This window comes from Sinocyclocheilus grahami, unplaced genomic scaffold (assembly GCF_001515645.1).
Source record: "Sinocyclocheilus grahami isolate Dianchi unplaced genomic scaffold, SAMN03320097.WGS_v1.1 scaffold6.1, whole genome shotgun sequence".
Taxonomy (NCBI): Eukaryota; Metazoa; Chordata; class Actinopteri; order Cypriniformes; family Cyprinidae; genus Sinocyclocheilus; species Sinocyclocheilus grahami.
Window position 1 is genome coordinate 2,393,252 of NW_015505185.1, and position 18,465 is coordinate 2,411,716.

General features: G+C 33.8%; 1 protein-coding gene across 4 annotated transcripts in view; it reads right to left on the bottom strand.

Annotated features, from left to right (window-relative positions):
* Positions 1-18,465, bottom strand: part of LOC107587310 (beta-1,3-glucosyltransferase) — a 96,361-nt gene that overhangs the window by 67,880 nt on the left and 10,016 nt on the right. For 3 of the 4 annotated variants that reach the window (XM_016275028.1, XM_016275051.1, XM_016275037.1), the window contains one exon: positions 7,449-7,495. The exons of the other annotated variant lie outside the window; for it this stretch is intronic. In XM_016275028.1, coding sequence (XP_016130514.1) covers positions 7,449-7,495 — 47 coding nt within the window. The remainder of the gene's footprint in view (positions 1-7,448; positions 7,496-18,465) is intronic. 4 annotated transcript variants of the gene reach the window in all.

Genomic DNA, 18,465 nt, shown 5'->3' on the forward strand with positions numbered 1-18,465 from the left:
AAATTCCAAAATGACATTTCCCTTACATTCAACTTCCAAAAGTGCATTCATCTTTGCCATGTTACATTCATTTAGTTGACTAGTGCTATACGCTGTATTAACAAAAACATTAATGGCATTAATAAAAACACTTACACTTGCAAGCTACGCAATATCGCGTTCATAATCGAATGCGACTCATCTGCGATTATGAACACGATATTGCATAGCTTGTCAGTGATCTACTCTGTAAAAAATAAGTGTAATTTTAACTGTAAAATTTTGTAAAAACTCTACGTAAAAAAACGGTTAATAGGTTAACAGTAAATTCCCGTACTATATACAGGGCAAAACTGTAAAATATCTAACCAGATATTTCATGTAATTTTACAGTAAAATGCTGTTAATTTTACAGTTTTTAGAACTAAAAATAACAAATCAATGTATAATTTACAGTCAAAAACTGTAAACTGATATTCCCAGAATTCCCTGCATGACACGCCACATTTTAAAGTATTTTGTTTAAATAATCATGTTAAAAAAAATTAAAAATTTTTAAATAGTTTTTGTTATTAGTATATTTGGGCTTTATGTTACATCTTCTGTTGTTTAATGAAAGTTTAATGCATTATTTCAGTATCGTGTGTTACCATGATGGTGTTTTGTGTTTGCATGAATGACTCTGTGCACCTTCTATATATTAGTATATACTTCTGCTTGTGGTGAAGCTACTTGTGATGAGCTTTGATTCTTCATGTGGCTTTCTCTTTTACCACCTGCATTATTATGGTGATTGTCAGTATGTTAAAGGTGCAAACCAGATTTTAATAGCAGTGTGCATTGTTGAATTTACTGGTTTACATTCAAATTTTCTTGTTTGTAAATTTCAGTTTTATACTGTTTGTCAAATTTACAGTTTTGGGCCGTAAATGTGTTTAGTTTTTCTGTATTTTCTACAAAATTATTCTGGCAACCACAGCTGCCAAAATTATTTTGTAAAAAATACAGAATATTTTTTACAGTGTACGGCTCTGTGTATCCATCTGAAAGCACGTGGAGATTTACTATTAAAGGGTTAGTTCACCCAAAAATTAAAATTCTGTCAATAATTACTCACCCTCATGTCGTTTCAAACCCGTAAGACCTTCGTTCATCTTCGGAACACAAATTAAGATATTTTTGATAGAATCTGAGAGCTGTCTGACCCTGCATAGACAGCAATACAACTGAAATGTTCCCACGTCCAGAAACGTAGCAAAGAGATCTGTAAAATAATCTGTGACGTCAGTGGTTCATCCACAATTATACGAAGCTACAAGAATACATTTTGTGCTCAAAAGAAACACTTTATCCAACAATTCGTCTCCACATCACCCTGTAAACAGCGTATGTTGTTCTGTGTCAGCTGCGCCACACGGATACGCTGTTTCCGTTCAGATCACATCACAACAACGTAGGAAACAAATCCGTGTGACGCAGCTGACACAGAACAGCATACACTGTTTACGTCCAGCGGATATTCTCCAAAATGGCACCAGGGTGATGTGGAGGAGACGAATTGTTGAATAAAGTCTTTTTTTTTTTTTTGCTTGACTAAGTGCTCCAATTGCAGCGGGCCGACATCAGGGATTCCATGACTAACATTTGGGGGGGGGGGGGGCAATTTTTTTTAACAAAAGCTAAAATTATTTTTGTTTTCTTTGCGTACAAAAAGTATTCTCGTAGCTTCGTAAAATTACGGCTGAACCACTGATGTCACAGATTATTTTACCGATCTCCTTGCTACGTTTCTGGACTTGGGAACATTTCAGTTGCGTTGCTGTCTATACAGGGTCAGCCAGCTCTCAGATTCCATCCAAAACATCTTAATTTGTATTCTGAAGATGAACGAAGGTCTTACGGGTTTGAAACTTTTCCACGACATTCTAATTTATTGAGATGCACCTGTATACACACACACACACACACACACACATATATATATATATATATATATATATATCCCTTTAAATTAATGTATAAACAACATAAAGACAGTATTTGTTTATATTTGTTTAATGCCATTTTTTTAAGACTGAAGGCCATTACTGATACCAATACTACTGAATCTGATGTCTCTAGGTAATTGTTTTCCCCCTAATATTTACCCATTGACTAGCCATTCAACATTACAGCATAATTGAGAGCTATCAATTTTTACATTTATTAGATTACTTAAATATACATAAATTGAATACAATTATCAAAAACTAAATTTTAAATTAAATATAGATGAATCCTTAAAACTATAAAAGTTCTTGATTTTCACTTTTCTTTTGTTCTTTGATTAACAGACATCACAACAGCTGGGTTATTAGGTTATTTGACAGCCATTTCTTTAAGAGCTACTGAACGTGATGTAGATCTGACACACACCGTATTTTGTCACAAGTACTTCAGGTCTGAAAGTCTCTACTAATGAGCTGACAAGTTGAATCTATGTCAAACACTCTTCTAAAAGATGAAAAGTAAAAATACTAAATAAGCAATTATAAAAACTAGAAATTCAATTAATTTTAAGAATAAATTAACAAAAAATAAAAAAAAACATTACAAAGAAGAAAAACTAAAAAACAACAAAACATTATTTAACTTTAGAGACCTGAGGAAGGGTTTATTTTTCCTGCAAACACAAACAAAATTATAGTCCAAGACAAAACCGAGAAGGAATGAAAGACAAACTCTACCCACCAACATGTGGTACACTGGGGACATCAGAGACAAAAGCAATGCACCCAGAAGAGAATGGCTGCATGTGGGCAGTGCTAAGAATATCAAATAAAAAGCACAAGACACATGTGGGAGTCATAAAATGTTTTTCCTTGCTTTACAAGGTCATACAAGAAAATCATAAATTCAACACATTGTGGCATCTCAGGGCTGCCGGGAGCCTGTTCTGCTGCTGATACAGCATTCAATGAACTAATTACTATTCAATGGCCAATGGCAGAGTCAGAATTAACTTCCCATCCTGTCCCATCCACACCCTATAGTTTAAGCAATTGTTGTCACAAAGCTCATTGGAAAAAACAGTTTCTCTCCATTGATGCCTGAGCTGAGCAATGGGTCTCAAGATAATTCCTTATGATGGGCATTTCTCATCCTTCTGCAGGAAAGGATCCATGCAAGCCCAGAAAAGCGCCGTTCCTTCACCATTCCCATTGCTTCCAAGTATGTCAAAACTGCTCTTCTGTGCGATTCGAAGAAATCATCAGAAAGGACAGTTCAGCACAGATGGCGAAGCCCAGAACTGCCCGTTTGCAAGCATGCCGAGATTGCAAGCAGCAGCAAGTAGCTTGAGTGACATTTGCCAGCTGGCTCTCGATATCCTTCAGCTAAACCAGCACTGACAGGACTGAACCTGTTTGAAGAGGTAAAAATGAATCACCAGTCGTTTCACATGGGCAAGGCTGCCTGAAATTACAGGGCCAAGCTTAAGTGGAGTTGGGTTTAATATGTCTGCTCGTCTTCCAAGAGCAATTCAATCAAGGGAATCTTCTGAAACATCCTTGATTGGACCCACCTTTCATTTTTTTTCATACGCAGACCAAGGTTGGTTCGCTCTCTTGGTTCTCGTGATATATGGGAGAGTATTCCTGCACACACCAGTGACCTGTCAAGTCTCATTTGCCCTCTGTTCCCTGAGCCATTGAGATTCCGAGTCCAGTGCCGTTTCTCGAGCTGCATGACCAATGCGGCTGGTTATTGAGAAAAAAGTTGACATCAAAGGTCAAGCAAGATTGAAAAGTTAAAGATGAAAACTGCACCTTGGTATATCTTTTATGAGCTGTTTGTTGTGCTGTAAATCACATGACTTGCAGGTTGCAGGTTTTTCTCCATATTTCAAGCCAAATTGTAATCCCTGACCTGCATCCAAGAGCAAGGACAAGTGTACGACCCAACAACATTATTTGCATGCAACCAATGTCCTGTACAGACATGCTGTCACGTGAACTGCATAGGTATTATGAAGAAAACTTCAAAAATAATAACTTTCATAAAGTAAAAAAGCACTATTCCTGCAACCCAACACTATGATACCTTTATATTTTTAAAATATGCATCTTCTTAACACATTGGTGACTCCTAACGCGAGAAAGCAAGTCGCAAGAAACTGTATAAGACAGCAATTTCACTTTTAGCCTGACTTTTTTTCAAACACATTAAATTTGCAACCGTGTCATTGAGATGACAAGCCAAACCTGACTGCTATAATGCAATGATATCAATCATTCATTCATCCATCAGGGAAAGTCATTAGCTAAAGCAGGAACTCCAACAAATGAGATACAACTTTCTGTTCAAAACATTCTACTGAAAAAATTATGACTATGTGGTGCTAATGGTGTCACATTTGTTTAACAATAGTTAAAAAAGTAACAAAATTAAATATGTATGAATATATTGTATTCATTATTATAATAATATATAAATTAATTAATTATTGTCTTAATTGTTATTTGATTTGGTAAAATGTAACAAACGTACCTAAAAATGGAAACAATAACATAAAAATACTAAGATTGTCCATTTAACACAACTAAATATTTTTTTATTTGTACAAGTGTTCAAATTAAAAGGATAGTTCACCCAAAGATGAAAATTCTGTCATTAATTGCTCAACCTCATGTTGTTCCAAACCCATAAGCACTTCCTTCATTTTTGGAACAAAAAATTAAGATATTTTTCAAGAAATCCAAGAGCAATGCAACTACCACGTTCAAGGTCCAGAAAGGTAGTAAGGACATTGGTAAAATAGTCCACGTGACATCAGTGTTTCAACAGTAATGTTATAAAGCTATGAAAATACTTTTTGTGTGCAAAGAAACAAAAATAACTTTAATTTCTTCTCTTCCGTGTCAATTTCTGCCGTGCATAAAACAGTCTTTGTAAACATGTCTGAAGATTTCGACAGAGAGGATGACTTGCAATATTTTTGCCCGGCCTTACTTATTCAAACCAGAACATACAGATGATGAACTAAGTGAGATGGACTTTCTACATCAGAACGCCAGCTGCTGCGTCAGTATCACCACAAGCATTCATCGTAGTCCTCTCGTGAACGCGTGCCGAAGACTGACATGGAAGAGAAGAAATCGTTGAATAAAGTCATTGTTTTTTGTTTTCTTTGCGCACAAAAAGTATTTTTGTAGCTTCATAAAATTGCAGTTGAACCACTGATGTCACATGGACTATTTTAATGATGTCCTTACTATCTTTCTGGGCCTTGAATGTGGTAGTTGTGTCGCTGTCTATACACGGTCAGAAAGCTCTCAGATTTCATCAAAAAATATGTTAATTTGTGTTTTGAAGATGAACGAAGGTCTTACGGGTTTGGAACGACATGAGGGTGAGCAATTAATTACAGAATTTTCATTATTGGGTGAACTATCCCTTTAACGTTAATTTAGCATAACTAATACATTTATTTATATTTTAAAAGTGTTAAAATTAACTAATCTATCTAATCATATCTCCTGAATGAGAGCAGGCAACACAGAATGAGATGACCGAGCCAGTTACACACAAAACATACTCTTGCGTTCAGAAACAGGCGGAAAGTCTGCAATGGAATAAAACAGAATCGACAAAGATGAACAGCTTGAAACTTCACACAGTCATAAAAATTCAACATATTTTCCAAGATGCTACAGAACGAATGCTCAACTAACCTTCATGATTCTTATTTTCAACGAAAATAAATCACAACCCCTGACCTCCCTTTTTTTTAATCGCTCTCTAATCCTTTCTATGTCACTGAATAATTTCTTAGCAAATATTGATTTATGGATTTAATTGTGACTTAATTAATTAATTTCAGCATCATGTAATTTACGTTCAAATCGACTGACAGCCCTAATCAAACACACACTGAAAAGGCAGAAAAAGAGAAACTTCAATGACAGCAGCAGCACCATTCATTTGGATCCTTGATTGCAACCAGTCAATCCTCTCACCCCATGAGCTCGAGGATGTGCTGTCTTTGAACACCATTGATTTAACAGTAGGAGGGCCTGAACAATTGTCCATCCTGTCATCCCACTGCTGTGCAAATCAAGAGAAGCTTCTCAACTATTTCATGTCTTATTTCTTCTACTCTCCATCTGTCTGAAAGGACCTAGTGGGAACTGTTCATTAAAATGGTACTGATACAAAGTATAGGAATGGTGATCCTTTATTTACATTCAATCGACCATGAATGCGTGAACCTTCAACCATAGTCAGGGTAACAAACTGAACTATTCACTTTTAATTTCACCTGTTTGAAGAAAAGAGAACGAAATAACAAAGAAAAGGAAAAAATTACTAAAAACCCAAGACATACAAACACATCTGACCCCAGGTCAAGGTCTAAACACAAGCATATGACATATATGCTTCCTTTCCACCAATTCCAATGCACTCACCATCTCTTTCTCCTCCTCTCTGTCCCTCATTCCCTCTCCTGACCCAGAATGTCAGTGGCATTTCTACTTAAAACTCAACAAAAGCTACAGCAGAAAATGAATGCATTAACCGTGAAACCTATCAGGGGAAAGCAGAAACGGCTTACGCAATAAAAGAGACTAGCATTACTTGCGACGAGGATCATTCTCTCAGCATTTCAGCTGTGAAGGCCCCTGTCACAGTCTCTTATAGTTAGACAAACTCAATGCAATGCTTATTGCAAGACAATGACACAGCCTGTCAATTTGAAGATAGATGTGTTACCAAATAAGCAACAAGTACTGATTAAAACACAGAGATTAGATTAACTCAGGGATGCACTTCTTGGCAACTAATGATAACCTCTAATAAACAGTAGGCTATGTTGTGGGAGATAACTGATCAATTACATTTTTGCCTTGTGAAATTTTTACAACCTGTTCAACTCCAGAAACTGGACATTACAATGCATATAGATGATTTGAGCAATGCATAACTACTGCTTTTTAGATGGTTTTATAATTTGCTTCAGGCTGTTTCAGTAGAGCATAGAGCAACAGTAGCATGAGTCCAATGAATCTTGACATTTTCATCATGCAATATGTATATGGGTACGTCTTCCAACATGGTTGTTTGAGGAATGAAAAGCTAGAGACTGCAACAGTTAGGGTTACACAACTGTTGCAAAACAAACAACATGCCAGAAACACATTAATCACTGCAATAACGATACAATCCTAGTATTTCATCCTTCAGTATTTGCTTATTTAAATCCAAATAGCAACTTTTTTCCTCCAGGCAAGTGTATATTAGATATATTAGGGGTGTAATGGTAAGCTTGCATTCATAGCGCTGGATAAACAAAACTTGTACAAGAGGTGATGGGTCTTGAGGCAAGCATACAAAAAAAAAAAAAGAACAGGGGACATTACAGATCTACAATTTAAAATCAATGTGCAGTCATATATTCTGATACACAACAGTAAACATGCGTCAGCCCTTACCTTTGTTGGACTCTCCACATCATTTCCCTTTGCAGTGATGAGGGGCACTGGAGAAGAAATCAAACAGCAAACATCAGATCTCAACAATGAGTGCTCCATTAACATGCTGACAGAACTGCAAGTCTAAAAGCCCATAGTTTTCTAATGTAAATGTTACGTGCTTCTTTAAGAAGAGGGAGTTAAAAGTCAGCTGATTAAAGGAGAATCTCTTCCAGCCGTTAGGGACTTCTGTCAGCACCACATGTATTTTGCAAAGTTTTTCATTAGAGCAGGAGAAGCTTCTCTCAAATTGCATTTCCATTGATCCCGAGAAGAGAGTCGTTTTGCGAGGAGCCTAGAAATCGATATCGAGCGTCAAAATGGCAGTTGCAGAGATGACTTTTGGTGCCAGTGAAATCATTGGGAGTGAGCTTCGGTTTCTGAGAATACGACAGCCATTAGGCTGTCCTTGGATCAGTTCGTAATTGCTCCTTTTACTTATCCGCTGCTCGGGTGACATTATAAGAGCAGAGCCGTGAAGGTGTGCATTAAAAATCCAGATTAACTCGTATGAAGGTTAAAAGGCATTTGCTTCTCGCTACTTCACAAGTCCATTCGCAACCTGTGAAGTCTTCTTTTATATAAGTCTTTAATGAGGCTGAGGTTTGCACCTCTGAGCCAATAGTTAGTTTGAATTTTATATTGCTTCTTTACCCCTGGCCCTCTATGCTTGCAACTAAATTATTTATGGAGTCCAGTTCTTTGTAGATAAAACTTAAAAAAAAAAAAAAAAACTCTTGAGAAGCCTGCAGAAAAATTACAGCATTATGTTTTTCATATAAACATACAAATGGTGCCGAAATCCAAAAGTATTGGCCTGGTGTTATGCTGAATACATTAAATATGCATAAACAAATGGCTCCGTGCTGAAAATGTCTGCTGGCTGTTTAAGCGAAAACATCTTTAAATTCATTAATGTGGACAGCGATGACAACTAATATCTAACACTTGTTAAAAGAAGATGACTGGTAAACATAGCCATAGAGAAAAGTGTAAAGAAATCTAGACTTGGCAGCATTAAAATTCCAAGTGAACTTCAAGATGAGGAAACATTGAGCAATATCACAAACGAGGGGAATCAAAAGGTCATGTGTAAATGTAACATGATTATGTGAGCTCATTAGACTCAAAGAGCGCAAGTGGCTCTAAGGATCTAATTAGTCGTGGGCATGAAAATAATGTTGCTGAACAAATGATATTAATAACATTGTATAGGTGCGTATTTGTCTTATTTTATATTTAATGTCACACTGTTTGTACACACAGCTTTACTGCCTAGCGAGTTCAGGGAATAATCCAATATGCTCACCTAAACTTTTCTCCTTTTCACGGGCCATTGAAAAGGTCAAATTAATTTAGTTAATCAGTTTGTTTGGATGCTAAATGTGAATGAACAGAGCTTAAAAATATCTATTAAAGTCCCTGTGCAGCACTTTAGGTTATATTTGTAACAAAATATTTATTTTTTAAATGCAATACAGTATCTATTTTTTGTATAGCGTATATGTATCTTGTCTATTATAATATTAGCAATTGTATGCATGTTTAAATTGCAATAATTATTTTCATTTGTTGTCATATACCATTCAAATGTCTGGGGATAGTACTTTTTTAAAAGAAATTAATAATTTTATTCATCAAGGCTACATTAAATTGATCAAAAGTAAGTATTTTTAAAACTATTAAGTTATTTTGAAAAAATAGAAAATGGTATCCACAAAAACTTACATAAACATTAACACGTTTATTAAAAATAACAATAATGCATGTTTCTTGAGCACCAAATCAATATATTAGAATGATATCGGAAGGATCATGACACTGAAGACCAGAGAAATTACTGCTGAAAATTCAGCTTTACCATCACAATAATAAATAAAATTTTTAAATATATATATTAGTGCTGTCAAATGATTAATCACGATTAATCGCATCCAAAACAAAAGTTTTTGTTTACATAATATATGTGTACTGTGTATATTTATTATGTATATATAAAAACACACGCATACACTATATTTTGAAAATATTTACATCTATATATTTATATTCATATAATTTATATTATATATAAATATATTTAATATATAAACATAACATAATTTTCTGAAATATATACATGCATGTGTGTGTATTTATATACATAATAAACATACACAGTACACACACATATATTATGTAAACAAAAACTTTTATTTTGGATGCGATTAATCGCGATTAATCGTTTGACAGCACTAATTAAAATAGAATACAGTTATTTTAAATTGAAACAGTATTTAACAATTTCAAAGTTCTTACTGTTTTTTTTTTTGATGAAATGAATGCAGTCTGGTGAGCATAAAAGACTTTTCAAAATATTAACTAACCCCAAACCTTTAAATGGTTTCATATTTATTTCATATTAACACATATGTAAATATAAATACCTATTACATATATCTTTCTAAATATACATCTATTTGTGGATATTTATATATACATATAAACACAGTACACACATATACTGTATATTATGTAAACACAAACTTTTATTTTGGATGTGATTAATCGCTTTTACAGCCATTAATAATAAATAACCCATGTTTGGATGGATTTGCTCTGCCCTGAATATCATTGCTGCTCTTTTTCCACTGTGGCTAAATCATAAAGGGCCATGGCATTTTCAGTATATCAGTGGGCAGGATGAGTCGAGGCCAGAGACGATATATAGGTCTGCTGTTGCTGTCAGATAATTCCCCCAACAGTTCTACCCAAGCATCGGGTTGTTTACAGCTGACGAATACACACCGCTACTGACTATCATCAGGATAGCTTCTCTAATGTGCTCTGCTCTCACAGCATCAAGAGCTCACAATTTCACCTCAAATCTAATATTTTGTATTAGTGCTCCGACAGGATCGCGAAAGTAAAGCAATACGGGAGACTCATAATACTACATGTCCCCAAGCGTGCCATTAAATCGATTGTAAAACGCAAGAAATATGTTTTATATAAAAAGCTGAGCGCATTCACCAGCATTCAGTTTAATTCAGCCAACACATCTTAAAGAGAAAAAGAACCATTAAGCATAGATCCATCTTGAGTTCTAAATAAATAATTCCACATAAATAAGAGAAACTGTAGAGTGAGAAAATAGGTTTCAACAAAGAAAAATCTCTTCTTTCAGTAGCAAGACAGACGCTACATTCTCACATGGACTCAAAGAGTCTGTCAGGGTGGATTAAATATGCAACATTTGGCTTGAAAACCTCGGCTTCCTTCAGGAATGGATCCAAGTTCACTCCTCGTTCTCTGACATCTGTCGCAAACTTTCAATCTTTTCATGCCGGTCCCCTGAGGATGTTAGGGCGAGATAGACACACACAAGAGCCATTTACCAGCTCTCTGAGCACTACTTACACGTGGCCGCCGAGACTGCATCACTATATAGCGCCCTCCTTGCTTTTGACAACCGCTGGCTATATTCTTGATAAAATACTGTGAGAAAATCATTTGCCTGAACTGACATCTGCGCACGATTTTTTCAGATGTCTCCCAGACAAATGCAAAGAACAGATGCTCTTTCAGATAAAGCAGAACAACAAAGAAAAATGAGGGCAATTAGAAGCTTTGGATGAAAGTTATACTTGGGTAATCAAAGGGTTTTCAAAGTTTGTTAGGACGAATGGATGCACAGTTCCTGGGAACAAATACGGATACTTCCCTGCTACACGGTGTGTAAAAAGTAGTATGTCAAATCAGCAGGATGCCTAAATGCTCAGTATTCATCATATAAAGCAAACAATAACCAAACTACTTGCTGTATTCATTGAGATTTTGAAGATAATTATTAAAAATAAAATGGTTGATACGTACTGTAAAAAATGACTGTGATTTTAACGGTAAAAGACTGTAAAAATACTACAGTAAAAACCTATTAATTGGTTAACGGCTAGTTCCCCTACTATATATGGTGAAAAACTGTATTGGACATCATCATGTAATTTTACGATAGTATAGCCCAGTGTTTCCCAACCTTTTTTTAGTCGCAGCACCCTTTGGAAATTTTAACAAACTTGTGGCACCCTACAAAATTAATTTTGTCACAATATTTGAATTTCTAACTTCGATATGATAATTTGAAAAGTATAGATATTCGGTACAACAGGGAAGAACTGCAGAATATAAATGTCATACAGATATTTTTAATATTATTAAAACAATTTGTCCATCAATGGTAGCAATCAGTAGGCTAATTTCTAATAAAGAGACCAATTTATATGACAGATTTTAATGTAGGCTTTTATACATATGTAAACATTATTTAAATTACCATTATAACTAGCCACCTCACAAATTTTTGCTCACTCAGTGTTTTTTTTATTTTACAGTGGGGTAATTTTGGTGCAGTAGCGGCAGCCGAAATTTCGGTGCATCTCTAATTATTGACAACATCAGAAATGGATATTATATAATAGATGCTTTTTTGAACATTTTAGCAAATTAAAAATATTAAAAAATGATTTTTTTACACGCCACCCCGGTTGGGAAACACTGGTATAGCCTACTGTTTTTGGAAGTGAAAAAGAACATATAATTTACAGTGAATAACCATAAATTAACATTCTCAGAATTCCCTGCATTACATTTCACATTTGATATTTTTTCATTGAAATAACTGTTTCTTCTTAGTTTTTTCTTATCACTTTAGATTAGGGTTGTATATGTTACATCTAATGTTGTTAAATGAATGTTTATTGCATTATTTCAGTTTCATGCGTGTTACCATGATGGTGTTTAGCATTTGTGTGAATGACACTGTGCCCCTTCTGGGCAAATCCACCGTTACGGACGTGACATTTGCAGTCAAAACCTGAAATATAAATTCTTATAAATTATATTAATTACCAATATATTGAACCATCTCTTTATATTTTTCTAAACCCAGTCTGAGTCCAGACATCAGAAAAGTATCAGTCTATAAACCTGTTTTATATTTTAAATGAAAGAAAAACACATGGGTTACAGACGTGACAAAAAAAGACACGAGTTTCTGGGAGACAACATATTTTGTAGACTTTCCACGATTTACAATGCACAAACCAGAAGCAACAATATCTACCGAATGGAGAAGGGTTGGCTATTTACAAAGCATAAAATATCAATTTTGTTTAAATTTTAGTTTTTGTGTTTCACAGGAAAAATCAATGTTACAGATGTGACATCTCTCTGTTACAGACGTGACCATTCTTAAAGTGGAATTTATCGGACTATGAAAACGCCTATAAAAGTGCTTTAAAAACTTTAATAGAGACGTCTAGTGGGTATTTAATAGTACTGCCCCCGACTAAAGATTTTTCTAGTTAACTAGTCGTTCGTTTAAGCCATTAGGCTATTCAACTAATAGCGCATTTATATTAAATCAATAGGCCTACTAATCCATAATGAGCTTCAATATATTCCGCGCTCAAGCATACGTATAAAGTTTGCCATAAAGCACAGGCAAAAGTATCCTAATGATTATTAATTTATAGAAAAAGGAGACATTTTAATGATTTATTAATAAACTAATGTTTTCTTGTCACTGCAAGATGAAATTCACAGTGCTGACTCTCATCTCCACAGTAGCCTGGACGCGCCTTTAGAGAGAAATGCAACCTTCATACATAATCAGAGAGTATTTAATTTTTTTTTAATTGGTTCGTTTTAAAAGTAGACATTTCAACCTTTGTATAAATATATTTCTCTATGTGAGACACACATGCTGAGTTTTGGTTCTTTTTGCGTATAAAGTTTGCCATAAAGCACAGGCAAAAGTATCCTAATGATTATTAATTTATAGAAAAAGGAGACATTTTAATGATTTATTAATAAACGAATGTTTTCTTGTCACTGCAAGATGAAATTCACAGTGCTGACTCTCATCTCCACAGTAGCCTGGACGCGCCTTTAGAGAGAAATGCAACCTTCATACATAATCAGAGAGTATTTAATTTTTTTTTAATTGGTTCGTTTTAAAAGTAGACATTTCAACCTTTGTATAAATATATTTCTCTATGTGAGACACACATGCTGAGTTTTGGTTCTTTTTGGAGATGCGCTCCAGTTCACACAGAGACAGAGACGGCAGAAAGCGCATCCTGTTTGTTTTCGTTATTTTACAAAAGCACGTTTTGCTGTTATTATGAATTTACACAAAATCAGTTTTGAATTGATTTTAAGTTGTTTCATTATCAGGATGATTATCGCTGCTCCAATTCGTTGCTCGAGATTAAACGGATGCCGCTGAAAAAAATGGTTTTAAATGACTTGCTTATTCATTAAATAACTAAGATACAAAACAGGTTAAGTAAAATATTCTAAATACAAATATTAATAAAATAGACTGCGGATTCACGTTTTGCATCTGCATAACAAAGTGAATTATTTTACTATGCAATGATACGAAATTAAAGCAAACAAGAAGTGTAATGAAAAAAATTTTGACAAAAAAATTAAAATAAATGATAACCCCACCGCATGCGCAGATAGTGACAAGAGTTCTTTGAAACACATAAAATGTTTAAACAAGATAACATTGACAATGAACGACATTTAAAAAAGTTTTGGCGATTTGTCCTTCAGTCCGTCAGTGCATTTCTGACCCGCACAGCAAATGTAATCTTAGGCTAAATCTCTGCGATGTTCTCATTGAGAATGCAATTTCTAAAATGTTAGAATGAATTAATTTCTATAATGCTATTATACAGAAAGCCTGAAAAAGATCACAGCAGTATAGACCTACACAGTAGGCTATCAGTCATCAGCAACGTGGTAAACATGCGTGCCGGTATGCTTAAGATTTAATATGAAGCGTCCATAATGCAGTATATGGTTGATAAGAGCAAAGAATAGAGATGAGCTGTTGATCATAATTAGCATGGCCATTAGTTGGCTTTGCACAGAAAGTTTCAAGTTAATTGCATTAATAATTACTAAATTATATAAACTTAATCTTTAAAATGTTCTGGACGTGACACAGCACTGAAGCATCCTGACGTCATAAATCTAGCCCTTATAAATCCAAAAATCATCGCTGTTTAGACAAAGTTTATTTACTTTGCAGACAGGCCTCCATCTTTCTACAAAACACTTACTGTTGACATAAATCAAAAATGGGCAGTCTTTGAGCTCTCATTTGAAAACATGAAATACAGTCAAATTAAAATGTAATTTTACTTTAGGTGCACCCCTCATATATGGTGGATAAACAGAGCGATTTCCTTCAAATTTCTATTAAAGCACGTTAATGCAGTAAAATACAGACCTAAATTCACAAGTTAAACAGGGTTTTATTCTTTTTGGTAAAAGCTTTTTTTTTCATGTTAAGGATTACTTTTGCATGGAAGCTGCTTGTGATGAGCTTTGGTTCATCATGTGACTTTCTCTGGCAGTTATTGGTGTATTACAATGGTACAAAACAGATTTAAGTACTTTAATAGGTTGGTATATTAACAATTATATCAGTTAATGAAATTACGTTTTTTAAATGTAAATTTAAGTTAAATCCATAAAAACATAAAATGTTGCTACCATTTTTTTTACGGTAAAATTCTGGCAACCACAGCTGCTAGTTTTTTACTGTGATTTTTTTTTTTACAGTGATAGAAATGAATTACTAATAAATTAACAATTAATAAATAATTTGAAATTAATAATAAATAATTAAAAATGTCAATTTATTTTGTATTATTTTTATTTCTTTATATTCTTTCTAATTTGTTATTATTTATTATCTATTTATAAATTAATAAATAAATAGTTGTAGCAGTAGCAGTAGAAATAAATAATAATAATATTAAAAATCATTAACAAATGACAGATTTAAAAATTCTAAACTTAAATTAAGAATTTATTAAGAAGTGCTATAAATGTAATATTATGAATTAATTATAAATGTACAATATGAAAAACTGATATTCATATTTTGGGATTTGCTAAAGACTACATTTAACAGTATTATTAAATTATAGGTGTTTTAGAGGATACATTTAAGTGAATTTTTAGTGAGGCAATCAATGTAAAAAAAAAAAAGCAACTGTACAATTCACCATTCAGAGAGTGATTTTAATAAATGTTATAACTATGATAATGATGGTACCATCCCATCCCTAGTATGCTACTGATCAAAGAACAGGCAATGCCAACATTTCAGACGTAATATGTTCAGGAATGTATTCACACAACACATCCGTATACATAACATACTTCCTCAACAGTCAAGAAGAAAGTTCATCCTCAAACTCAAAATGTACTTTGAAAGTACAGGAATTTGCATTACTTAGCTGTGGAAGGCAGACAGGGAGATGTTTGAACTTTGTCAAGAAATGCATTAATTTGTCTCGCTTCCTCAAACACACCTCCAGACATTTCCAATTTCCCAATCAGTCACTGTTTGCCTGAATCACAACTGTAACTGACACTTATTTAAAACTGAACTATTGTCCTCAGTATTGGCTTTTCTCTGTGGAGGAAATGGGATTCCAAAGTCTCAGAGCCACAATGAGAGCAGTCACTTTGGTTTGCTTCCGGAAGCCAAATTTATTGTTCATGCATGCGTGCCGTTTTCTGCTTGAAGGTCTTTTCGTTGCCAGGTCTTCACAACATTTCCTGCGCATCATGCTCGTTGCCTCAGTAAGTAGCGAGCTGTGCAAATTACGTGATAATATTAATAATATTTTTTAAATTAATTACACATTCAGCGTGTACAAGAAGTAATTTGCTGTACTCCATATACTTCGCAACTTGATAATGAACCTACAAATGTTAAAATTTTGACAAAAAAATTAAAATAAATGATAACCCCACCGCATGCGCAGATAGTGACAAGAGTTCTTTGAAACACATAAAATGTTTAAACAAGATAACATTGACAATGAACGACATTTAAAAAAGTTTTGGCGATTTGTCCTTCAGTCCGTCAGTGCATTTCTGACCCGCACAGCAAATGTAATCTTAGGCTAAATCTCTGCGATGTTCTCATTGAGAATGCAATTTCTAAAATGTTAGAATGAATTAATTTCTATAATGCTATTATACAGAAAGCCTGAAAAAGATCACAGCAGTATAGACCTACACAGTAGGCTATCAGTCATCAGCAACGTGGTAAACATGCGTGCCGGTATGCTTAAGATTTAATATGAAGCGTCCATAATGCAGTATATGGTTGATAAGAGCAAAGAATAGAGATGAGCTGTTGATCATAATTAGCATGGCCATTAGTTGGCTTTGCACAGAAAGTTTCAAGTTAATTGCATTAATAATTACTAAATTATATAAACTTAATCTTTAAAATGTTCTGGACGTGACACAGCACTGAAGCATCCTGACGTCATAAATCTAGCCCTTATAAATCCAAAAATCATCGCTGTTTAGACAAAGTTTATTTACTTTGCAGACAGGCCTCCATCTTTCTACAAAACACTTACTGTTGACATAAATCAAAAATGGGCAGTCTTTGAGCTCTCATTTGAAAACATGAAATACAGTCAAATTAAAATGTAATTTTACTTTAGGTGCACCCCTCATATATGGTGGATAAACAGAGCGATTTCCTTCAAATTTCTATTAAAGCACGTTAATGCAGTAAAATACAGACCTAAATTCACAAGTTAAACAGGGTTTTATTCTTTTTGGTAAAAGCTTTTTTTTTCATGTTAAGGATTACTTTTGCATGGAAGCTGCTTGTGATGAGCTTTGGTTCATCATGTGACTTTCTCTGGCAGTTATTGGTGTATTACAATGGTACAAAACAGATTTAAGTACTTTAATAGGTTGGTATATTAACAATTATATCAGTTAATGAAATTACGTTTTTTAAATGTAAATTTAAGTTAAATCCATAAAAACATAAAATGTTGCTACCATTTTTTTTACGGTAAAATTCTGGCAACCACAGCTGCTAGTTTTTTACTGTGATTTTTTTTTTTACAGTGATAGAAATGAATTACTAATAAATTAACAATTAATAAATAATTTGAAATTAATAATAAATAATTAAAAATGTCAATTTATTTTGTATTATTTTTATTTCTTTATATTCTTTCTAATTTGTTATTATTTATTATCTATTTATAAATTAATAAATAAATAGTTGTAGCAGTAGCAGTAGAAATAAATAATAATAATATTAAAAATCATTAACAAATGACAGATTTAAAAATTCTAAACTTAAATTAAGAATTTATTAAGAAGTGCTATAAATGTAATATTATGAATTAATTATAAATGTACAATATGAAAAACTGATATTCATATTTTGGGATTTGCTAAAGACTACATTTAACAGTATTATTAAATTATAGGTGTTTTAGAGGATACATTTAAGTGAATTTTTAGTGAGGCAATCAATGTAAAAAAAAAAAAGCAACTGTACAATTCACCATTCAGAGAGTGATTTTAATAAATGTTATAACTATGATAATGATGGTACCATCCCATCCCTAGTATGCTACTGATCAAAGAACAGGCAATGCCAACATTTCAGACGTAATATGTTCAGGAATGTATTCACACAACACATCCGTATACATAACATACTTCCTCAACAGTCAAGAAGAAAGTTCATCCTCAAACTCAAAATGTACTTTGAAAGTACAGGAATTTGCATTACTTAGCTGTGGAAGGCAGACAGGGAGATGTTTGAACTTTGTCAAGAAATGCATTAATTTGTCTCGCTTCCTCAAACACACCTCCAGACATTTCCAATTTCCCAATCAGTCACTGTTTGCCTGAATCACAACTGTAACTGACACTTATTTAAAACTGAACTATTGTCCTCAGTATTGGCTTTTCTCTGTGGAGGAAATGGGATTCCAAAGTCTCAGAGCCACAATGAGAGCAGTCACTTTGGTTTGCTTCCGGAAGCCAAATTTATTGTTCATGCATGCGTGCCGTTTTCTGCTTGAAGGTCTTTTCGTTGCCAGGTCTTCACAACATTTCCTGCGCATCATGCTCGTTG